Here is a 26,426-nt window from a genome sequence, read left to right on the forward strand (position 1 = left end):
ATACATCATCCATGTAGAAGTTGGTTTTTAAGATTGTTTGCTTTTGGAAATATATATCCATATTTGAGTCGGTTTTTAAGTCCATTTGCTTTGGGAAATACAAAAGGAGTCGTATAAAAAATCAAAAATCTCGCATGCTAACTTCAGACGATCGGACTCCTAAATGCAACTCATGATTTTCTAAACAAATATATATCCACGCGAATTCTCACAATGAATTTCACCTTAACTAAACTGTATAACAATAATAAGATTAAAATAGCATTCGTCCGTTGCAACGTACGGGCATTTTTCTAGTATATATAAAAAGTAAAAATAATAAAGAGTCATGTGTTTGCCTAGGAAAGACGGTACGTATAATCTGATTTAGGGACGACAGGGTCTTGTGTACATGTATTCTAATTGAAAAACATGCGATTGGGTTAAGGTAAACTACTTAAAACAATTCACAGTGAGTTTACGCCAGGAGGAAGCCCCTCAGGTTGCCGCCAAATATAACTCGCTACTTTACACGTCAAGAGTAGTTCAGTAGGCTAGATTAGCAAGCTTGTTTCCCGCTTTGTAGTTGGTGTAACAAACCCCAAATCAATACACATAAACTGGAGTTGGGCTGCTACCCACCTCGGGGACCTGGACTAGTAGAAACATCCTTGTTCTCTGCTTGTGTATACTTTTGGTACTTCCTCCGTTTCACAACGTAAGTCATTGTAGCATTTCCCACATTTATATTGATTTTAATAAATCTATATAGATATATATGTCTAGATTCATTAACATTATAAATATGAGAAATGCTAGAATGACTTACGTTGTGAAATGGAGGGAGTACCAGCTTTATCTTACGTCCCTCAAATACCATAGTCGGATATGACCCGTCTACTAATGGTTTTACCAATAATTATTCTATCAGGATCTATTTTTTGACATAAAATTGAATTTATTAGATTTATGTTCGAAAACATTTACTTGTGATTGTGCTTTTCTATCATATAAATGATGTCCTAATAGAGCAACTGTTGGTTAAAACCAGATCCTAACGGATGAAATACTTCTTATATTTTGAATTTGAGGGAGAACTGAGAAGTACATGCTATTGTTTCTAAATCCTATCTTACATTAAAGTTGATGTCCGCTAACTTCTAAATATAAACATGCAAGTGTGTCACATCATCACCCAGCAGCAATTATTATCTAGAGTATTTTAAATCATATGCAAGTGCGCCACATCATCACCCACTAACAATTATTATCTAGAGCATGCAAATATGACATATCATTTACAATTTTGTTGTATTTTTAGAACTCAATGTGCAATCAGAGTCAAATCATTATCTCCATATAATTTTCACATTATTTAAACTTGTACATCTATCATTTATATCATGTATAACATATATTCATCCACACATCCCGCAGCAAAGCATGGGGTATCAACTAGTATTATTAATTTGTTTGTCCATTTCCCTGGGACAAACAAAACTTATTAAGAGGTATGCAAGTACGTAAGTGAACCGCAAGTACACCGACACACAGTCACACACATCCATCAACTTTGCATGGCAATCGGCTTATATGGTGATGCCACTAGCTGAAGATGGTTCTTTCTCCTCGCTGTTGCACCAACGACGAGCTCCATGTCGATATCACCTGGCTGCATCCCATCCGGGAGGCTCCAGTCGAAGTAGTATAGAAGGCGTGCCACGATGAGTTCCAGCGTGGCCATTGCAAATATATCACCAGGGCACCTCCTTCTCCCAGTCCCAAATGGCAAGTACTCAAAACGGGACCCTTTGAAGTCCGCTGTGCCATCCTCAAACCTCTCTGGTATGAACTTCTCCGCATCGTCCCAATACTCGGGACTCCTCGCCATCGCCCACGAATTGATCAACACTCTGGTGCCCTCCATGATCTCATACCCTCCGATTTCACAGGTCTCCCGACAGAAATGGGGGAGTAGCAGCGGCAACACCGGATTCAGCCTCAGGGTCTCCTTGATCACCAACTTCATGTATGATAGGTTTTCAAGGAGGCCCTCGTGGTCTTGTGGGCTCTTGTTGTCGAATACTCCTCGCACCTCAGCCTGCACCTTGGCCATCACCTCTGGGTTCCTCATCAGCTCCGACATGAGCCACTCGGTGGTAGATGACGTCGTCTCTGTCCCTCCCGTGAACATATCCTGAATGAAACCAACTACATGAGCAAGAATGAAGAAAATAAGAAACATATATTCCCTCCATCCCAAAATATAAGTATTTTTAGACGCTGACACGGTCTTTGAGATACTACTTTGACCAACAATTTTTATAAAAGTAAGATGTTTTAAATAAAAAGAGTTGTGTGTTGTAATAGTTTGTTTAATGATAAATCTTGTAACACGATTGATATTTTTTATTTTTTTGCTATTAATTGTCAAAGTTATAAATGCTTGACTTGTCACTATTCTAAATATGCTTATATTTTAGAATAGAGGGAGTATATATTTTTTCAGCAGTAAATAAATGAAATTATTACCAGTATAATTGCCTTGACGTGTGTTGAGCCAAAGGGGAAGTCAAGCTCGCCCTGGTCCTTGATCCTGAGCAGGACGTTGACAAGGGAATCACCCGGATTCGACTCGCACTGAGCGACGATCTTGTCGAAGACGGTGTCCAGCTGCAAGCGCAGTCGCTCCAGGCGGCCCCTCAGCCCGGTCATGGCGTCGATGAACCGCAGCGACGGGAAGAGGTCGCCGAAGCAGAACCCGCTGCTGAACTTGAGCGCTTCGTCCAGAGCCGTCAAGAACTGCTCCTGGAGCTCGCCGCCGCACGCCTGCCCGAACGCCGCCTTCGCGGTGAACGTGTTTGTGCACGAGATGAGCAGCGTGGCGAGCGTGAACGGCCTCTTGCCGCCGCCATGCCCGGCGGCGGCCTCGATATTCCTGACAAGGGCCAGCGTCTCGCCGTCCCTGATCGGCGCGAGCTGCCGCACCATCTTGGTGCTGAGGAGCTCCACCGTGCAGAGCTTGCGCAGCATCCGCCAGTACGCGCCGTAGGGCGCGAAGCCGATGTCGAGGTTGCCGTAGCAGAAGATCTCCGAGACGAGGAGGCTCGGCCGCGACGCGAAGGTGACGTCCTTGTCGCGGAGCACCTCCTGCGCTGCCGCCGGCGAGGAGATCACGACGGTGTCCACCTGCCCCGTCCGCAGGAACATCACCGGGCCGTACTTGCGGGCGAGGTCGCGGAGTGCGACCTGCGGTTGCGACCGGAGGAGGTGGAGGAGGCCGCCGACCAAGGGGAGGTTCCATGGCCCCGGAGGCCGTCTCTTCTTTGACGACGACTTGCGGGTCAGCAATGCGAGAAGAATGGGCAGGGTGACGACGGAGACGAGGGTGACGGTGGCTTCTGAGTTTATCTCCATCATCGATCGATAGATAAGAGGATGTATATATGGCTTGATGATTGATTAGGTTTAATTACTTGGCAGTTTAGCTTGACGAAGAACAGCAAGAACTGAAGGGCCTTTTATAAGCTTTTGCCCAATGCCATGATTAATTAAATTCGAAGTTCATATACGGTCGTTAGCGCAAATTTCCAGGCATGTGATTTGACCTGGACGTAGAACGTGATATATGGTCAGAGGAACTGCTAGTGATCACGACTACTGGGGATGGTCGATGCTCAGTTGCAGCGACTCATCGATCTAAGATAAAACTAGAGGTCAGCTAAACAGTTTCAACTCCATCTAAAATAAGAGCGAAGTTAGGTATAACACTCTCACAAAATAAGTTAGAGAGGTTGAACTAGAACTAGTAGACGGCTTCACAGCTTCACTTTAAACCCAACTTTTGAAACTACATTGAGTTGAAGCTCTACTGAAGATTCCCTTAACCAACGGGGAATGAGGAATGAGGGGGTCGATTTAGTGCCAAACTGCCAACGACGCATAGGATCGTTGGATCTACCGGTGCACCTCGTCGCCACAGGTGAATTAATTGCACTAACTGAACTAAAAAAAGTCAGATCCTAGCACTATTGTCAGTTGTTTTGGCTACTAGCTTTTCAGACTGCTTGACCATACGTTTCTTTCACAAATTTTATGTATAGAAGTTTTTTCTTTAGAAAATCAAATAAAACCATTTTGCAGACTGTCCCATGCAAGTATATCTCCAAGAGAATAACAGGGTTGGGCAGTACAGCTACAAGAGAAGAACATGGCTGGGCAGAGCTATATATTAGGAATGACCAAGCCAATATTGAAACACATGAATAGATAAATCACAATATTGAAATCTCGTGGCATGTTGAATCCTATAGAAAATAGATGAGTAAATTTCACAAAGCTACAAATACTATAACAAAACTACATATTTAACTCGGTGTATCACAAAACTACAGATTTAACGTTGAGTTTATCACAAAACTCAACATTTAAAATGGGGTATCACAAAAGTACACATTCAGTAACAAAATTATCATATAACTACTGGTTTATAAACAATTTAGTTACAAAACTATAATCTTAATAGTTACAAAACTACAATGTTAATAGCTCCAACATAATAATTGTGCTAGAATTTCAAACTCTAAAATCTATAATTTTGTGATAACTTCAATATCAAATATATGGTTTATTATACTTGGCTTTAAATATGTTAATGTTTTGTGATAAATTTAGTGCTAAATCTGTAGTTTTGTGATATACATCTTAAATATGTAGTTTTGTGATTTTTTGATTAAAATACCTGTAGTTTGTGCAATTTTCTCAGAACAGAATTGCATGTATAATTGCTCCATACATATCATTGTGAGCTTTATGAAATTTACTCAAAATAGAATTGCTTGTATAATTGCTCCAATCGTGTCTTTGGATATTTCACAGGAAATGTATAGGAATTTTGAGATTATGAACTCAGATGGAGTATGGCTGTGTTTTCCCCCTTCTTTCCCAACTCACCTATGTTTTTTTTCCGTGCACACGCTTTTCAAATTTCTAAACGGTGTGTCTTTTGCAAAAGTTTTTTTAGAGGAAAGTTACTTTAAAAGTCATATAAGAATTCATTTTTAAGTTTTTTTTACTAATACTCCATCCGTTTCATAATGTAAAACTTTCTAGCATTGCTCATATTCATATAAATGTTAACGAATCTAGACATATGTGTGTCTAGATTCACTAACATCTATATGAATGTAGACAATGCTAGAAAGACTTACATTGTAAAACGGAGAAAGTACTTAATTAATCACGCGTTAATGGACAACACTGTTTTCCGTACACCTCCTGATCGCAGCTTAAGAGAAGAGAGAGAAAGGGAGGTGTTGCTTTGTAATTCTCATTAAAAAATAACATGACGTTGGAGGGTATATGTTTAAGATTCTTTGGAATTAGGCCACACGAATGAATTTCAAACGAATTTTGTAAGCCCAAATATAATCCTACAAACCAAACAACCTCCATAGGAAAAAGTCCCAAGGATCCAAATTCGTCATTTTTCATTTGAAAATCCTCCCATCCAGAGGGGCCTTTATCATAGCCCAGGCTCCGGCAATTCCCAGATGCCACTAGCACTGTCCAGTATATATATATGTTGTTCATCGTCCCGGGCGTGACAGCGTGAGATCCGCTTGTGTACCCAACACTCCTATACTTTGATGGTCAGTCTCCTCGCCCTTGGCTTGTGCAAGAGAATCACAAATTCACAAAGGTGAGCGTGCGTGCGGGGGAGAAGAGAGGGAGAGAAAATGATAAGTTTACTGTGCACATATATCTCAAAGCAGATTCGACGGTCGAATTCAAATGATGTGGGGTATTTATTGTGTAACACAAGTTGTGTAGTAGGACTGTAGGAAGTGGCTTGTAAAAATGCTACCGACTTGGTCACCATCTCCTCGCCTACATCATCTGTCTTAGATATATATTATCTATTAAAAATTAGAGAAAATCCTATAAATACTAAGAAAATATTCGCTAAGCTGCCATATGGTGTTCTAAAAAAATTTTAGAGAAAATCCTATAAACTCTAAAAAAAAAACAAAACATCTGTCTCTTGATTGCTGCGTAAAGTGATGGGTCCAGAACTATAAACCGTTAGAATCTGTTGATCTTAAACCAATCTAAATACTAGTCCCACATCTCCTCCTGTGGCAGCATAGGTAGTCACGCTTTCATCCCCTTCCTTTTTCCCATATATACAACTATCATCGGTGATATATAAAAGTTTTAAATTATGATGATATATAAAAGTTTTAAATAATCATAATTTTACAAACAAAGATTATAACATCGTATAACTCTTTGTAAATAGAGGTAACTAAATTAGCTCTATAATGTTTGGAAATAAAATTACACCACTATATTTTTACCCATTAAACTAATAATATAAGATGATTTTCAGTTTTCCTGTTAAACCGGTGGACTCATTACTTTGAATTATTATTTCAAATAATGCACCATTTTAAAGTAAAGTTTGCACTATTATACCATTATATTATTTAACCATTAAATTAATAATTTAAGATCTACATAACTAATTTACATTTACACTTAAACCAATGGACCCATTATTTAAACTATCAGATCTATGTTTTCATTAATAAACAAAGCCTTCGAAGTTCCTTCTCTAGCCTGCTACACAACACACGTCTACAACTCTACCTTCCACACGAGCGATAAAGTGTCGTATCTAAGGCAGTTAAGGTGATCACGATAGCTGCAACACTACCGCTTTGCCACATACCAAATAAAATATGGATAACGATTAGTTTTGTTAGTAACTTGGAACCAAATTAAAGGTGTGATGCAGAAAGAGAAGAAGTAACCATCGTGGGTTGTGTTTTTCTAACACTTGGCTCCGTTTAAGCTGAAACAAAGAGCATACGGGTTATAATGTATTGTATGAGGTCGTATTTAGATTTCATCCATACAGCCCAAAGAAATTACTATTTCTCCATGCAGGGGAAAGAAATTATTATATTATAAATGTGAGCATAATATTAACCAATATCAATACACTTCTTCCTAAGACAAGAGTGTTATAAGCGAATTTAAGGCTCTTTTTTTTCCCTGATTCCGTATTTTGGATTTTCATTTGCATGGTTCCCAAGTTCCTAAATGGTGGCATGATGTGGCTCTTGTGCAAAGAGTTTTTCTTTGAGTATGAATAGTGACAAAGATAGAAGTAAGAATGAGAATATGAATATGTAGCAAAAAACAAATTAGGTGAACCAATGTTTTTTAAGTAGTCATGGTTTGTTTTGCGAAGTTTGATTAACTCCGAAGATGTAAATCATATTGAACTTATTGATCATAATTTACAACAAAATGGTATTCTTGGTATAACCGGATTACATGACAGAAATACTCCTTACTATAAGACACTTCATTATAGGTACTGCATACTAATTAAATTTATATAATTATGGTCTTATTCCAAACAAATATTGTTTCATAGAAAGTAATACAAATCTATAAATAAATCTAATTAAAAATATTGTTGATATTCTGCACTACCAAGGCAAGCTAAGATCCTTCAAACTATGGAGAAAATAAGAAATTGTTGAACTTCTACAAAGAAAAAAATATCCAACATTTAATTTGGTTGTCACTGCATTATACGCCTTCATGAGACCATTTAATCACAAGAAATTCGAGTTGCTCTTTCCATTTGCTTGTAGCTATACTGCACGGTATGTATATAGATGATATGTAGGATAATTAGCTTGTGGTAGTTTATTATTTACTCAATGCAAAAGATGATTCAAAACTCGCATGAACTTAATCCATCTTCTATTCAAAGGTTGGTGAATGATTTTTTAGATATTTAATCAAAATAGATCCCTTAAGTTATATGATGATAAAAGTATATTATCCGATCTATAGTTTCCTCTCAATGTACAAAACAAAATTTTTAAACAAATAATGATCATACCTTTTAACAATATAAGTGCCCATACATGCACGCGGGCCACCTTCCTAGTTATATACGAAAAGTCCATTAAATTTCTTACAAATACTCTTAAGTTACCATATGACATCCTACAAACGTTACTAAGCCGCCACGTAGCACTGTAATAAATTAGAAAAAAAACCTAAATATTATGAGAAAAAAGGCAAAACATCTTGTCATTGATTTTCATTAAATTTAGTTGGCACATTATTTACCACCATTATATTTATATTAAAAAATTCACCTCCCAAACCAGGGCCCACCTAGGCCTGTAGGTACATGCGTACATACGGTTACTGATGTACATCCGCACCCGTCTTCCCTTAATTCCTTCTTCCTCTTTGTCACCAATTCCTTCTCCTATTTCCATGCTTTATTAGTTAGAGAAGCAATTTTTTTTGTTAAACAATTAAGCAACTATAACATCTAAATTGTACAATTATTTTTTTATCCATTAATATGATTATTTTTTTATGACTAAACTGATATTTAAAGGCAAAATTTCACTATAATTCGACTTTGAAAAGAAATGTCATTTTGGGTTATATTTTCTGACTTTTGTATGCCATTTAGACAATTAAAAATATTAAATTATAATAATATTACATATTTTATCATCGCACATAACTTCATAATAATTAAATTATATATAAAATCATAAAAGTAAAATGTACATTACTATGAATAATGTTCCCGGAATATATTACTTAGAAAGCAAAAGTTATACTTAAAAAAAATCAACTATGACATCTAAATCATACGACTAATATTTGATTTGTTTGTGTATTTAGATTATTTTGCAGTTAAAGATTCATTTTCACTAGAATTCAATTTTGAAAGAAAAGTATGTCACTTTGGGCTTATATTCTATGACTTTTTCATGTCATTCAAATCATTACAAAATTATTAAAAATATAATGATATAGAATTTATTATCATATATGTAACTTCATAATTAAATAGATCTATAATAATAAAATTAAAATGAACCTAACTCTCTAAGTATTGTTCGAAAGAATCACTCCCCCATTACGACATTATAATAAGTCAAAACAACAATACTCCCTCCGTCCAAAAAAACCCATCCTAATATGGAATAGGGCATAATCTATTTCAACGAATCCGGACAGGAGTATGACCAAATTTGTTATACTAGATTATGTCCCATCCCACACTAGGGCTGTATTCGCAATTCCTGGATGGGAACTCATTCCCTCCGCAAGGAAAACGGAGCGGTCCATTAGCGCGTGATTAATTAAGTATTAGCTAATTTTTTTCAAAAATAGATTAATTTGATTTTTTAAGCAACTTTCATATAGAAACTTTTTACAAAAAACACACCTTTAGTAGTTTGAAAAACGTGCGCGTGGAAAACGAGTGATAGGTGTTGGGAAGAAGGGGTGCCGAACACAGTCTAGGTTGGGGTTTTTTTAGGATGAGGGAGTAGATTTGTAGTGTTCATATTTTTAATACTACTATGAATATACTACAGGAAAAAGACGAATCTTAATCCATCAATACTGATTTTATAATATTTTAAGTTAATAAAGTAATTGTAAATATTATAATATATGCACGCGTACTCTTTCCCCTTTGACTATTTCTTCCAATAGTCTCTTATTTATGTTCTTCATCTTCTAATTTTTAACTAATTAATAACTTAATATAAAAACGATCAACAATTATAAAACTAAATGACTATAATTCTTAAGTTATATCTGATTTTTAGTTTATTTGAAGGTTGTTTTATTTATAATTAAATAAATAATTCAAGATCCATATTACCATATTTCATTTTATAAATATAAAAATACGTCATTTGAATATAGACACCTATTGTTTGCATGGTAATCAAATAAAAAAGGGAACATTATAAAAAAATGACAATAACTATTGTATCACTTTAAATTATTATACATCCTCTCTATCGCACTTAAGTCGTTACATATTACATCTTAACTAAAAATAGAACCTTAGAAATTGTAAGAAAAATAATATCAAATCATCGGTTTCCACTTAAAAAGGTGGATCCATTATTTTTAAGCCGCCATGTTTTATGACTTAAAAATTAGAAAAAAATAGGATATTGGATATTCTGAAAAAAATTGGCCGATCGGTTCACTTAAATCACATAGAAAAAATAGACAAAAAAAATGCGCCTCCACTTCAACCTCCTGTCACTGCACACAACACAGAACCCGTCATGCCCTCTCTTGGCTCAAGCTCTCCACCCTCCATCTATCCTCACTATTTTGTATAGTGAGAAATATTCAATAATATTAAAATATTAATATTTTTTAAGCTACACATCTGATTCCTAATCTAACTATTGATGTATTCATAATCAAACCAACAATCTAAATATCCAGAACGCTTATATTTTAAACTGGTATAAAAGAAAACAAGAAATATAAAATATCAATAGGGAAGAAAATCTGACAAGTTCGTAAAAAAACTGGTTCTTACTTTTCACTAAAATTACAACAACCATGGCATGTTCCATTTTCATAACAATTTTTAAATGCTTGGATGTTAATAGTCTTACATCTATCATATACCATAGCATTATGAGTTTCTCCTCGTATGATTGCATATATAAGCCACACTATGCTAGCGGTTTATAGTTTATTGAAAAGGTATATTTGTTACTACTAGTTTAAATTTTTGGACTCAGTATTTTCTTTTTAAAAAGATATTATAGGTCACGCATATCACAAGAAAGCAAGGTCTATTATATATCTTTATTAATTTGCATATAAGTATGTAACAACTTGCGTCAATCTGAACCAACTATAAGGATGACTAACTTGATGGTATGAATAAAATATATTTATTAACAATGATAGTTAGGTAGGATTTGTTAGAAAAGAACCCACTAAACTTTTAATTAAACTAGACAAAACACCTTATTTTCAATTTAGACTTAATTTGTTAGACACGTTTTCCAAACAAACTAAATCTAATATAAGGAAGAGATCATAGATAATTATTTATAGGATCTATAAAATATTGTATATTTAAAAAACTAGCAAATAGTTATTTCGAAAAGATTATCTAAGCAATACCGATGAAAAAAATTATGGAGAAATAGCACTTTTAAATCATGGCAGGTGTCATCCGTAATATTCCGCCCCGCAGCTGGGCGAGATAGGAGGATGCAGTTGGATATTTTTTCGACAATATAAGTTTTTCAAATGCAATTTACAATACATGCATACATGCATGCGTGAATGTCAGGCTACCTTCCTAGTTTACTTAAAAAGCTGAAGAATATGTGTCCTAGTTTGAACTGAAACCGAATTTATTTAGCAGCATAATAAGCGACTATGACCAGAAAAATCAAACAAAAACAAAATGTTACAAGTTCTTTTTTTTTAAAAAAACTAAAAGTTACTGCCTTGTTACTAAATTATTATGTAACTATAATATAATAACTATACTACAACTTCTAAATTACTTATGGATGTAAAGTTATATATGTATTTTCTAATACTTATATGCAAATTACATAAGAGTAGTTATTATAATGTAGTTGTAGCATATATAGTTAGTGTAATTATATTGCAATTATACTATAGTTAAAATTGAATGCTTTCAACTTAAAAACTTACAGTAACTTTTTTATAATAAAAAAAATGACTCAAGAACGCACAAACGTGAGTCGAAGAATTGTGCACATATAATTAGGGATGAAAACGGAGCAGATACGGACGGATAATGCTCATACCATATTCGTTTTTATATTTTTGGCCGGATACGGAAACGAATACGGATAGCTCGAATGCGGAAACAAATACGGACTATCTCCAATACAAATAAGAATCAAATATGATCGGACACGAATACGGAAACAAATTTTTCTCGGAACACGAAAACCAATTCAACTTCTAATAGAAACAAATATCAACATATATAATTAGCTCATTTTATATAAAATGTAGTATAATTTATAAATATTTTTAAAATTTTAAATAATATTAATAATCTGGACTAGTGTTAAGAGATGAACTACTATTAAAATATAAAAAGGTATACTGAAGGTCATAGAGTTATAAAGAAATGGGGTATGTCTTGTGGCTTCTGCGGATATCCGAATAACACTGTTTACCGGATATCCTTATTATTATCCGTATCTGACGGAAACCCTGGTACCATATTTATATTCGTATCCGAGAGAAAATATCCGTATTCGTATCCGTATCCGAACTATCCGATCCGAAAGGTATCCGCATTCGTTTTTATCCGGAGCGGACAGAAACTATCCGCTCCGTTTTCATCCCTACATATAATACGAGCTAGTTGTACACGTGTTCTCTACGCACTGAATTAAGACAGAATCTTTATGAACGGTCTACTATTCAACGTACTATTCAACGCTACAAACCAGACGTCAAAAAACATGCCAGGAAAAAAATTGCAACATTCAAACGGAACCTTGAAGTCGTGTCAAGTTGTTGGAGATGAGAAAATCCAACCGATGTGTATTCTTGTTTTTTGTTTTTTATTGGTATATATATATATATATATATATATGGCCGGGATCAGTAACAACTGAACTTATTTTAAGAAAGATGTAAGCAGCTGCATAAATCCGGTCATGTCAGAAAGACAGCTTGGAAGAGTGCGGAAAATTAAGGCTGTGTTTAGTTGGATCCAAAGTTTGGATTTTGGTTGAAATTGAAAATAATGTGACTGAAAAGTTGTGTGTGGATGACAGGTTGATGTGATGGAAAAAAAACTGAAGTTTTGATATAAACTTTAGATCTAAACACAGCCTAAGTGAGTCAAAGTATTGTACTGTACATGCTACTCAGTCGAAGAATTAAGTGAGCTTGGACTAGTTGTGCGACCGTGTGTTCTCTACGCATGCGCACCACAACAAATTCAAATTAAACGTCAAAACACATGGTTGGACAAAAACTGCAACCTGTAGTGTGTTCAACGGAAACCAGTAAGTCAATGTCAATGAACTGATCATTCTATCGCGCATAAGTTCAATTCAGTCAGTTTATCAACGACAGCAAAAGAAAAGGGGGAAGATAAATACTTCATTTTTGAAGACCGAATATGCGACGAAACACTGATAGAAAACACCACAAACATAACGGTTTTATAGGTGTTGCTATGCATAAAACCGGCATTTACAAGGCGTTTTCGTCTACCGGACGATTTCGGTGGATTAATAACAAAACGGTTAAGGATTAATGAGTTTATCTAAAATGTGTGCAGATAATTAGTTTTAAAAATAAGGTATTTAGGTGTTCCTGGAGACCCCTATAAACATAATGCAATGCGCGCTATAGATTGCAAGCGGGCCGTAACTAGTCGCTTATTTTCACATGCAGCTCATTAAGGCCTGGTTTAGTTCCCAAATTTTCTTCCAAAAACGTCACATCGAATCTTTCTACACATGGATGTAGCATTAAATATAAATAAACACAAAAACTAATTGCACAGTTTACATGGACATCGCAAGAAAAATCTTTTAAGCCTAATTAGTACATAATTAGTCATAAGTGCTACAGTGACCCAAATGTGCTAATGGCAGCTTAATTAGGCTCAAAAGAGATTCATCTCGCAATTTCTAGGTGAGTCATGAAATTAGTTTTTTCATTCGTGTCCGAAAACCCCTTTCGACATCCGGTCAAACATCCGATGTGACATCCAAAATTTTCTTTTCGCGAACTAAACACACCCTATGATACCTGCATGCAAAAATATATTTTCGTAAACACACCACTTAAGAGCCTGTATGCAAAAATGAGCCTATTTTCCCGTGCGGTCCTATTAAGTGGCCACATGCCAAAATAGATTTTCGCATGTGGACCTCTTAAGTGGTCCGCATGCAAAAATGCCCCTCATCTTCTACATAGATATTTTCTCTCCTCCTCTTTCTTTTCCCTCTCAACACTTTAAATTTTTTCCACTTGACCTCTCCCCTCACTCTCATTTTCTCCACTCCCTCTGTTTCTATTCCTCTCCTCTCTCTCTCTCTCTCATCGAGCAGGAGCGGGCAGCACGGCCAATGAGAAGGCGCCAGGAGCGGGCGGTGCCACCGCGCATAGCTCAGTGGGCACGGACTCCGGCGGCAGCCGCAGGCGAGGGCCACAGCGAGGGCAGGCGTGGGCGACGACGGTGGCCCTTCCTCGCCCAGATCCAGCAGCGGCGGCCTTCCCCAGCTACGATCTGTCGGCGGCGGCAATTCCCATCGCAATCTGCTAGCGACTGCCCTCCCCCGCCCTCCCCCGCTAGCCACCGCCCTCCCCCGCCCCTATCTGCTGGCGACAGCCCTCCCCCACCCCGATCTATCGGCCACCACCCTCCCCCACCAGGATCCGCCGGCAAGAAGAGAGGAGGATTACAACGAGGGTGGCGACAATGAGAGGAGGATGGCATCGACGGCGGCAGCGATAGGAGGATGAGGACGATGGCGGTGGCAGCTGGAGGACGATGACAACTGGAGGATGAGGACAACGACGGCGGTGACTGGAGGACAAGTACGGCGGCGGGCCGATAGCGGGGTATTTTCCGATTTTTGGAATTTTTATTTTTCTTCGCGATTTTTCCTTTTCGCGTGCGGTCGGCTTAAGCGCCTTGTGCTGGCCTTTTCTTCCAAGCGGCCCGCCCATCCGCATGCGAAAATGCATTTTGATCATTTGCAAAAACCTATTTCGTAATAGTGGCGGTCAGAGGACTTGAAGCTTATTAATAATTTTGTTGTATCTTTTGGTTTCGAGTCTTGGAAAACCGTACTACTAAAACGGTTACCAACAAATTGTCTGCGCCTGTCCAAGTGCTCGAAGTCCAATTATAGATAAGAGACACGGTTGCACAACACTCTAGGTTGGGGTTCAATTATGTGTGGGTTAGAATCTCTGGCTGTTCTAGGCTGGAAGTTCTGGGACCATGCTTTTCTGCATAGTGTTAAGAGTTAAGTGTTGGGCAGAAGTTCATGGCGATCCTAGCAGCAACTTTGGGACACATTTCCAATTCAAAGATGTGAGTAATGAAAACATGATGTAAGGGAGTGGGTACAAATTCCCATCACCCTTTCTAGTGATCCTTTGTCCATTGTGTCAGTGTTACGGATAAGACATACCCATTATGCTTGGGTTTGTGGTATATGGAGATACTGCATACCTAATGTTATACGAGAAGATATACTTAGATAAGGATATAAGATGAATTCGAAGGAAACTATCTTCGTAGGGATAATAGATGTATGAATCCAATTCGAATAAGTTGAGGTTTTCTTTGTTCGTACCGTGTTCAATATCTTCAAGTTATACTTGAAGAAGAAGGCGATTACTGCTATAAATATGAAGCTCCTTATGAAGGGAAGTGATCTAATAACAGGCCCTAGCTAGAGGCACATTGCGAGACAATGTAGAGGAAGTCAAAACCCTAGCCGTTGTATTGTATTCATCGAGATGTACTCGGCGGATTCTATTCAAAAAGGCTAGAATAGCCTACAGATACCCCATTGTAACATGTGTAGTACTTTTCCCATTAGCACATATAAACTGGAGTAGGGTCATTACTCATCTTTAAGGCCTAAACCAGTATAAATTCTTGTTCCTTGTCGTTTTGATACAATCTCGCGTATGTCCAAGTACCAATGACCCTTATACTCCTTAGATATAGCCGTTGGGTATAGCCCATCGATAATGGTGCGCCAGATATATGGCTTGGAGCTAAGAGATTTCAACGAGATGAGTTCAAGAGGATTCTTCGACGCTAGGTTCTATGACCATCCTAGCCTAGGGCATTCAACCCAGCCGATGTTCACCTATGTCCAGGTCAAAACCATTACGCTCCATGTATTTATTTCTACCCCAATGGCCACCCCTCCGGTTTATGCTGAGAATGAGGTGCCGACAAGGGAGTCCACTAGCATGGCTCCAGAAATGTCGAGCCTTCCAATTCGCCCCGTGGGTAAGTCGCTGATAAAGAAGTCCAACGAAAAAATCAACGAACAATGGTGCCCCATCCAAAATTCCAACTCTAATGCTGTTGAGGGATGCCGGATTATACAACAATTGAAGGCTGAACTCAACTTTTGCAATCTTCACAAGATTCAACGTGCTTCTCCCTACAAGGTGTGGTGTCCCGTCCACAAGACGTAGAACCATCCTCTGACGGGGTGCATTATTTTCCTCAAGGTCACCTAATCTATGACTCCATCCTCATCAAGTACTCCTTCGCCGAAGTGTTATCCAATCCATTCTCGTCAAAAGCAATCCGATGACCCACAAGTGGGTGACAACTCATCTATTGAGTCAGAAAGGGTGGTGGGGTACATTGGGCTTGATCCCCACAAACTGTCTGTTCTTCATGGTTTGGATGACCACAAATCTTCGGGGTCAAATTCCATCTGTGACGTGAGTATGATCAATGGTAGGTTTGAGGACCGTGAAGAAGATGGCCACAACATAGAATATGTGGAGATTAACTCCTAGGACAAAACCCCTGCGGCAGTTGATCCAATCCTTCCACCAACCGTGCACCTGACCACCGTCCACAAACTGCTATAACAAGTTCCCTTTGACCCAGTGACCAACGCAAATGCTGGCGCCTAGTGGGAGTGAATTAGATCTACCATCGCAAACCTTGACACTACATTCAATGCCGCCGTAGAGCTGCACATCCTCAGAGGACCTCCTCCGAATAACAAAGCTCTCGAGGAGGCTGGAGCCACCAACAGGCCAGAACATGATGTTGTCGACCACGTCACTATTGTCGAGAAGCACAAGAAGGCCTTCCCATCACAGCGGTCGAGACCTCTGTGACCAGTTGAATGGGAGAAGGCAAGAGCGTCAAAACCAGCATAACACCGGACACTGACAATTGTCCGATAATGGTCATGACGGGCATCGTCGGGTTGACCACAATCCCCATAATCAAGAAAGCAACTATGATCGCTGCAATCAACAAAGTTGACAAAGCGAAAACAACAAACGGATGCCACGGCAACCATGACAATTGACTACAGGAGAACTCTCGATCACGCCGCCCAAAGTGAAGAGGAGGCGGAGATCATCGTCCAAGGGGTCATAACCTTGATCACGACGATCCCTCATCCTCTTCCTCATCTTCTTGGGATGGATCCCATGGACGACATAGCCAACAGCCTGCTGCCCGCCGCCCCCCCTCCCCTGGCGGTGGATGTAAAGCCTTCCAACCTTTCCTGCGAGAAGTACGATGGCCACCCAAATACTGACCTGGCGCAGTTGAGAAGTACGACAACCACTGTTCCTCTTCATTTGTGATTGATTCAATTCAATCACACAAATCACAAAAACATGTATTCAATATTTGAATTAATTGATTTTGCCTTGTAGTTTTCAATCAATTAACACTCTTCCAACGAATTTTTTAAGCTAACACTCAATGTATCAAAAACTAATAATCGGATTTCTAAATGATCATAAATCTCAAGTTACATTTTTTCTTAATTTTTTAATTATTGTGTTATTTACAATTAAATACATAATTCGAGATCCATATACATGTCTCAAACTTCTAATATAAATGCTTCACAGGAAATCTTTATGCACCATATTAAACAAATATTAAATTTAGATCCTATAAACACTCCTAAATCACCACGTGGTATTCATACCAACGCCCATAAACCGACATGTGACTCTCCGATAAATTATAAAAAAAAATAACAGAAATTTTACTAAAAAGAATCTAACCATTGATTTTTTAATATTTTCAATCATTAGATATAATCTTGATCTTAGCCTACTTAAAAACTTCAAAATGAACCCATTCTCCATTGCTTGATGATGCCATCCATGGGTCAGGCGCACGTACTCCGCGCATATGTTCCATTCACAAGAGAGAGCATGCGATTCTGGCTCAAATTGAAAAAAGGAACACCACATCATTTGACTCGGCTCAGTAAAAGAAAAAAACGAATGAAAAATCATCTTACTTTTAATTTGAAAATTAATTTGTTAGACCGGTTTTTACCAAACGAATACATAATGTTGACTAAATCATATCGAAGCTAGTGTGAAATAGTTATTACGGGGGAGTATCAGGTAACCTGGCATTCCTATCAATGACCTATATATGCTTGGGCGCTTTCTGTCTCTATCCATAGTTAATTCGCCATCTCCAACATGTCATTATTTTTCTTGTCATTGCTATATATCCACAAATGATCAGTATGATGACACACATATATGGACTTTTGTGAATGGTGTGCCAGTGCTCCGTTGAACGTACGGTGCAGTGCAATTTCTTCTAGCCATGTTTTTTGACGTCCGGTTTGTAGTCTAGTACATACGTGCACAAATATGGACTTCTGATGTTATATACATGTGCAAAAAGCTCGATTTTGTTTGATTTTTCTATTCTGGATTGGCTTCTTAATTAATATGCTACTAAATTATACTTTCTCCGTATTTTAATGTATGCCGCCGTTGATTTTTTAACAACATTTGACCATTCATCTTATTCAAAATTTTTATTTAAATATTAAAATATTTATGTCATGCTTAAAAAACATTGAATGATAAATTAAGTCATAATAAAATAAATGATAATTATATAATTTCTTTTTAATAAAACGAATGATAAAACGTTGTTAAAAAATATGGAGGGAGTAGTATATTTCAGCTGAAACTAGCTAGGACACGTTCTTCTGCCTTGTTTACGTAGTGATGTCGTCCATGGCATAGGTGGGGGCTCGTGGACAGGTCTATCTGTAGCATTTTAAAAAGCTATCCTGATTCTCTTATGCAGGCCAATGGCCAGTAGACATACTGAAAAACAATGGAGCGTTGGGTATAGACGGACCAGTATAGCATTTTTTAAAAGTAAATATTTTTATAGGAGTATAGATGAGGATAACATTGATGATTACCACGTAATTGTCCAAATATTCTAAAGTAGGGGTGGGGGGAGGGGGTATTCTTAGCAGGAAAGAAACCACGGTATGTTCATATAAACACTGTAACGGATGGTTAATGTAGTTTTGAGATGTCCTTTGGTCTGAAGGAACATGACAGGACGAGTCCACTTTTGAGGGTATTTGGTTTAGTTATATGTGGAACCGGACCATCCTTAAAATGAAATATTTCTGTAAAATCCAAATCAGCCTTGCATTAAAAAACAAGGGATCAATAATTGATCATCAATTAATCCAATCCACTTCTCTCACTAACATATAGACCATACCGCCCCATCTTTAAAGAAAGGTCCCCATCATTTGGCTTATTTTCTAATAAGCCAAAACGGTTTATTAGAAAATAAAAATGAATTTGTAGGTAAAATTTTTATAAATGTGTTTTTAGTGACTTAAAAGCCAATGTTGAAAAAGAAACTACGTTAAAAATATCTCAAATTAAATCTCAAAATTAAGCTTGAAAATTTAAAATTTGGCTTTTTCTTTGACTGATTAGGCCATCCGATGAGAGCCTAGGACTATCCACCCTCTTGCATGCTAAACAGATATCTAGAACCATCCCATCTAAAATTAGGAACGGACCCTTATCGATCCCACCTCATCCCAATCCAAACACACACTAAGATAAACAAACCAGTTGTGGAATGGACCAATAAAAACCAACAATTCTTATAGGCCTTATGCCATAGGAGGGTGGCCAAAATGCGAATGAACATGGCTGTCCATCTGGATGTAAAAATGATCTTTTTAGTCTAATACTTCCTTTCATATATCACGTTTCTATACATATATTTCTATGCATATATAGTTGCAATTGAACCCGTCGGGTATGGGTACGGGCATGGAGTTTTGCCCGTTAACCCTAGTAGGCAGGGTTCGGACAGGCAACGTCGGGCGTCTGGTCAGGTATGGTTTTGTTCTACCCGTGTCCGACTTGACCCATTGCCATCCCTATCAACTATACAGGGCACTAACTCTCATGTAAAGCTCATCATGCATGAGGTCACAGCAGGTATAAATATGGACCATTAGATCAATAAACATTTCTGATCTGATTTTAACCATCCTGGCCTTTTGATGAGCCATACACCAATACAGATATACTGCATTTGGCGTCAGAAGCTGCGAGAAGGAAGAGAAGTTTAGAATTATATTTAATAGTTTTCTTAATGTACTAAACATATTTTTAATGTATTGTACTTATTTCTAATTATTTTAATGATTTTTCAATTAACTTAGTTTTCTATTCTTTTATCTTAATTTTCTATATTTTTTTCCTTTGTCATCTCTTTTATAACATTTTCTATCCACATGTTTATAATTTTAAAAAGTAACCTAATTTTCCCTAAACCATTTTTCTCTCCCATCTTTTTCCATAAACCCTGTTAGAGACAATAATGTATAGAAACTTAGCTATGAATGTACTCCCTCCGTCCTAAAATATAACAACTTTTAGCTATGAATCTGGAAGTAAAAATGCTTATATTTTAGGACGGAGGTAGTAATATGCTAAGCATACATCACTTGAGTATGGACTTCCTAACCTTTTAAATCACTCCGATTTGTATATTATCACCACAACACTTTCACCAAAAATTTTGGTAGCACCTCCCTTCCTCCTCCAACCCTTTGCAGCAATGGCTCGAGCTGGTGGAGAAAGAAGGAGAGTACAAAAAGGTATTGATCTTTATTCCCGGTTATTGGTACCACCAACCAGAACTAAAGATGCCCGGCGGCCTGACATAGCCTGATATAAAGAAAACCGGGACTAAAGATCATAATGTCCCCATTGCAGTTCTTAACCGGGGCTAAAGATGATCTTTATTCCAGGTCCACTTTATATCAGGCTATGTCAGGCCGCCAAGCATCTTTAGTAGTGTAATACATGTATGTCACGGGCATATGTTACGTGGCACTGGAAAATGCATTCACGTATGTGTTGACTCTATTATAGATCCGTTACATATGTGTCTGACATACACATGAGCAAATCTACACCACGGCATCCCATGCCGTTACGAGAACACGTGATAGATAATAAAGCAAATCACTAGACTCTCCATTGCTTTGTCTTCCTCATGCTACACTTCATCCGCTCGCCCCCCCCCCCCACCACCACTTCAAGCACCGCCCTCCTCCCTCTCCTCCCACCTTACCCATCATCGTGCGGAGACCAAATCTCTGTCTTCTCCCATTCCTTGACTCCTCAATCATCGTCTTCCTCCTTCCTCCCTCTTTCTCCGTCCCGAGGTGGAGTTGGGTTTAGACAGCTCCACTCCAGACTCAACTCATATAGCTAAATTTACGAGTTGGAGCTCTACTAAACATGCCCTTATAAGCTTTTTCACGAAAAGTCTAAAGTTGGTCCCTCAAGTTTCCCACACTCCTTTGTTCCCTTCCCATCTTACCCTAGCCCACCAGGCCGGCCCAACCCGGCAGCCCACATAGCGGAGCCAGCATTGCAATCCGAAGCCAAGCCGTCGCCCTTGGGCTCGATCCCCTTCGGCCTTCACTTCGGTAGAACCTAGCCGCCACAATTTACCCTTCACCCCACCGTTGTCCAAGCCCCGCTTGTCGCCAGCATGCTCGCCGCCAAAGTCCGCCCAACCCGCCGAGCCACACAGCCGAGCCGTCGCTGCGTCCGCTCGCGCGCGCAGTACGCCGCGGTCGCACTCCTCCACCGTACGACACGGACGGCGCACGGCCGGGTCCACTCGACGAGTGGAAGCGACGTGACGGGACGGACGTGGCACGGACGCCGACGTCCCACGCATCGATCACACGCCATGAACCCCGCGGGCGCCGAGACCGCCGGCCCGTGTCGCTCGTCCCGTCGGACTACTTCTCCGGGCCGAGGATGGGCTGGGCGCGCGCGCGCCACGGGAACGGAGGGGAGACGAACTCGTATCAGCAGTGTTCGCGACCCTACCTCCTCGCCATCCAATCGCCGCCACTTGCCGGAGTAGATGCCACCCGCACTCCCTATCTCTAGCTTCCGCCCCGGCCGGAGCGGACCGAGGACAAGGACCCGGCTTCCCGTCCAAGCCAACAAGTACAAATTCGTCTCGACCGGCTATCCTCATCCCTCTTTTCCTCCATCCGCGCGCGCACACGCTCCGTCTCCATCCATGCCCGCATCGAACACCCTCACTGCTGTTCCACTCCGTGCCCTGACTTGCGTCGAATACCTCAGGTGTGCTCGCGCGACGCCGCCCCGGAGGCCGGAGCAGACCAAGGAGCCGGCGCCAGGACGAACCGCAAGCCGTCGTCGTCGCCGGACCGTGACGACAAACCGCGCGCGCACTCGCCTTCCAACAAACTGTACGCCGATGGCCGCCACGAGCACACACCCTTGTTGCCGCTCCTAGCCCCTGTTGGCCACAGGGCAGCACTCGGTGTTCCCCTAAGAGCCCCTAGACCTCGCCGCTGGCCTTGGCTTCGCTAGTGTGCCTTGCACCCGAAGACCGCTGCCGCCGCCGCCGCCGCCACCCCCAACCTCCACCGCTTCCACACCCACCCCCACCCGCCGTGGGCGCCGCCCAGAGTTGGTCGAGGTTCCCCGGGGCTTCCCCTGACTGACACGCCGTGTGCGCCAGCCCTAGCTAGGCACGCAGCAAGAGAGCAGAGATGGTGAAGTAGTAAGGTGAAGAGAGAGGAGAAAGCTCACCTGCGGGCCCCACCTGGAAAAAGATAAATTTAAAACTAATTAAGAAGATTAAGTTAATGAAGTTATTAATATGTTAGTAGGGCCACTCCTGGTAATAAAACCTGTTTAAATCATATTTAGACTGTGTGTCATTGATGTGTGGGCCCAAGGCCTTTTAATAGTCAAACGACCGGTCAACACTTGTCCCTTGCCTTTTTAATAGTCAAACAATTGGTCAATACTTCCATTGCCCCACATGTCATCGGCTTAGTACTTTTCTCTAAGTGTGAATTTCAGAAAACCCCATGTTTAAAGGCCAATGTAATACATAATCATAGGTTTTATTTATTTACTCACATAACCCCGTGCATTCAATCCAATTAACGTAATATTGTTGGTATTTCTTAACGACATTACTAGAAATATAATTTCCAGCAATAACACATAAATACTTCTGGTATATTATGGTTACAGAGTTCATCCGTAAGCGACGGATATACCATTGTAGCATTTCACCTGAGAGTATTCCAAGGGTATCGTATTTGTTTAATCCTGCGGGAAGATTATAATATAGAGAACCATACTGATAATTTATATATTACTTGTAATAACCATAGTCTAAGAAGGGGTTAATAAAATCCAAAGGGTAGAGTGACACTAAGTAGAAGTATTCATACTCTCATTCATGATTTATCTAAGCTAAGTGGAAAAAATATAGAAAGATCATATTCCTATACTTCTAGTATACATATTATACATACATCCTAATTATATCATTACTTAGCTAATACCCTCTTTCTGATGCCCTCCTGGTGCTTCGAGAAGCCACCCCCGATTGCCGAGTTCCTTACGATAATCCGTCAAGAACATGACCATCCAACCGAGGCTAAATACGGAGGAGTATCCTCCCCAGGAAATTAACTTAGAACTATATACACACGCGGAGGAATACCCGTACTGCGCTATCACCATCAACGGCATGCCTTGCTTCCGCAGCATATAACCCCAAATAATGATATCCAGTAATCTAAACACCGCGCTTAAATTACCAAATACTACTCTAATATTATCGTCGTGACATAGAGTCATCGTATAAACGATCATTATATCCACACCATTGCATCTCCCAGATAAGCTAGCATCATAATAAATGTAAGTTCCCTTATATACCACTCAAAACTGGCTTCTCCCTTTTATGCCACTGATTCGAGTTTTTTCACCCTTTTATGCCACTCCCAGCCCTATAGCGTTTGTTCACTGTTAGTCAAATGTTAATTTTTTTTCGTAAATGACCAATATACCTCTCAACTAAAAAATGTGTGTAAACTTCAAAAATTCATAACTAATTTATTTTAAATCCTTTTTGAGTAAACAAAATTTTGTCAAAACAAGTGAAAAATGCTCTATAATAAAAATATTTTTGGAAAGCTGCATGTTTCATGCTTATATTGAAAATTCATTTGTGATGGTGATGGCTAAAATTGCACGTGATGCAAAAATATCAATTTTCATATGTTGTATCCGGTAGCTATATTAGTACTAAAATTCAATATGCATATGTAGTACTAAAATCCAGTAGCTATATTAGTACTAAAAATCAATTTTCATATGTTGTATCCAACTCTCAAGGGCAAATGCATCTTTTTACTATAAAGACAACGGTCAACTAGCGGTGGAGTGACGGCAATGACATAAAAGGGAAGACAAACTTGAACCGGTGGCATGGAAGGGAGGAGCCAATTTGAAGTGGCATATAAGGGAGTCGGTTTATTGGGAGTGGCATATAAGGGATTCTCTCTAAATGTAACTTGGACATATAATAAAGTTGGTATTCATATACTCGGAAAGTAATACAATACTAAAGTAGTATAAAGAAGAATATTCTAAATGAAGTACAAGTCTTACAAAAGAAGGAAAAGCTACTAGAGCCATACCCGAATTCTTCCGAAGACTCCGAGGACTAAAGGTTCTATTTTATTTCTATTCCACTATACTCTAAAGACTATACTAAACTTGAGAGATGAAATGAACATCTTGCTTGAGGTGTGTGTAGAAATAGAGAGAGTGATCTCTTTTATAGCATCCCAATGACGGTTGTGACAGTTGGAATGGTCGGAAATGCCCTCCAACCGTCAACGGGATGAAATCATGGATGTCCACGCCGAACCCTAGCCTTAACAGTGGAGATGGGGGTTCGGCAGAACCATGGGCTGGTCCAATCTAGCCCATTTTCGGCTGGCGGCCTCTAGGACTTCTTTTCTTTGTAGACTTATGGATTTTGGCCCAATTGATCGTGTCATTTCTGTGTTTTGGCCCATTCATTGATAAGTCTGATCCTCGACATCGTCCAATTTATTGATCGCTTGTTTTGATGTCGATTCTCCTCCATTTTATGTTCATTCTTTGCAAAAGGTTAGTAATCCTAGTGCTAGTGGAATATTTATTATTTAAACATAAATATGCATTGCAAGCATAACTAGTTCTCCTTTATTTTGGTAATATTGATGGTTGAAACTAATCGCTAACGACCGCCAACAAATACCACATGGCAAACCTGCTCCACATCAGTTGGCCCCACCTATTAGGTCAATGCGTGGCCTATTAGGGTAGGATCACGAGAGAACAGAAGTGCACGTTCCCTGTTCCCACGCATGCGACGCGGCGCCTCCCGTAACCATCTCTCGCATGATGGCCTCTGGTGATGATCGTGCTATTGACCTAGCTGGACGAAGAGAACTCGTTGGGTACCAAGATCAGGGAGATGGATAGAATCAATATTCCAAGCTGGTAACCAGGGCCAGTCATGGGTTTTTGGGGCCCCATGGCGCAAACTTATATTGAGGCCTCTATATATATACATGATGCATATTTTTCGCTACCAGATGCATATTTTCTCGACGACATGATTAATGTTGTGCTGAAAAAATAATCATCACGAGCTAATAATTTTTTATTTATGAAGAGGAAAAAAGATACAGAAATTTCCCAATGAAAATTTACCTTAGACAAACGACATGAGCCGACGAGCGTGGTGAGCCGCGACCGCGAGCAGCAGGCGCCTGGAGTCGATCGGCCTATGAGGAGGCGCCGCCGTCGGGCGGTTGGCCTTGACGCAGTCACGCAGGCTTGCGACGCGACTCACGCAAGACGCCGAGAGCTCGAGACAGCAGCGAGCGGCCAGCGGTGTGATCGAGGCATCAGGCGACGCGAGTGACGTGATCGAGGCGACAAGAGTCAGATCGCTTCGCTTCTCCTTCGCTCCTCTTCGTCTTCCGTCATCCATCCCTGGACTATGTTATTGCGCTGGACAGGCCTCAAGCCTGGCGATGGATGGATGACCCATGGGCCATGGCCCATCAGCCACGGGGGCCCCTAGAATTTCGGGCCTCGGGCGGCCGCACACGCTGATCCCCCGTTCCTCCCCCCTCCCTCCCCCTCCCCCTCCCCCGTGGGTTGGCCCTGCCGGTAACATCCTTTTCTTGAGATGATCATCTGAATCGACTCCAAAGCATGCTGGTAGGTGATTTGCAACGACACTCTGCTTCATGGTTCTTTGACGAGGAATTAAATCCAGCCGTTTGATCATGCATGTTTGTCTTGTCAAGAAATTAGTGCTAATAAAATGCAATTTAGGGGATTATTGTTAGGGCATTACAACTATGCAATCGTTCTTGTTTGTCATTGCAAAATTGCTTTGTCATCATTGGATCGTAATTTTTTAAATAAAAAAGCATGTAGATTGAACAGTGTTAGAACTATTGTATTGCAGTCAGATATGAACTATTGTATTGTAGATTGAACATTTAATGGCATGCAACAATTTTTTCTGCTTCACAAAAGAGAAGACATGGCTTCCCCTTTTTTTTTCTCAGCAAATAGGTTGTATTTTTCTCTGCTTCACAATGTATATATTTTTTTCTCCTTGAATTTATTGTTTG

The 26,426-nt window shown here is 39.6% G+C and overlaps 1 protein-coding gene across 1 annotated transcript; it reads right to left on the reverse strand.

Annotated features, from left to right (window-relative positions):
• Positions 1-1,314: 1,314 nt before the first annotated feature.
• On the reverse strand, positions 1,315-3,463 carry LOC127769969 (9-beta-pimara-7,15-diene oxidase). The gene is made up of 2 exons (XM_052295629.1): positions 2,512-3,463; positions 1,315-2,176 (listed from the first exon to the last, which is right to left on the reverse strand). Exons 1-2 carry the CDS (start codon positions 3,397-3,399, stop codon positions 1,547-1,549), a joined length of 1,518 nt encoding a protein of 505 aa, XP_052151589.1. The 5' UTR covers positions 3,400-3,463; the 3' UTR covers positions 1,315-1,546.
• Positions 3,464-26,426: the final 22,963 nt, after the last annotated feature.

This window comes from Oryza glaberrima, chromosome 4, assembly GCF_000147395.1.
Source record: "Oryza glaberrima chromosome 4, OglaRS2, whole genome shotgun sequence".
Lineage (NCBI taxonomy): Eukaryota > Viridiplantae > Streptophyta > Magnoliopsida > Poales > Poaceae > Oryza > Oryza glaberrima.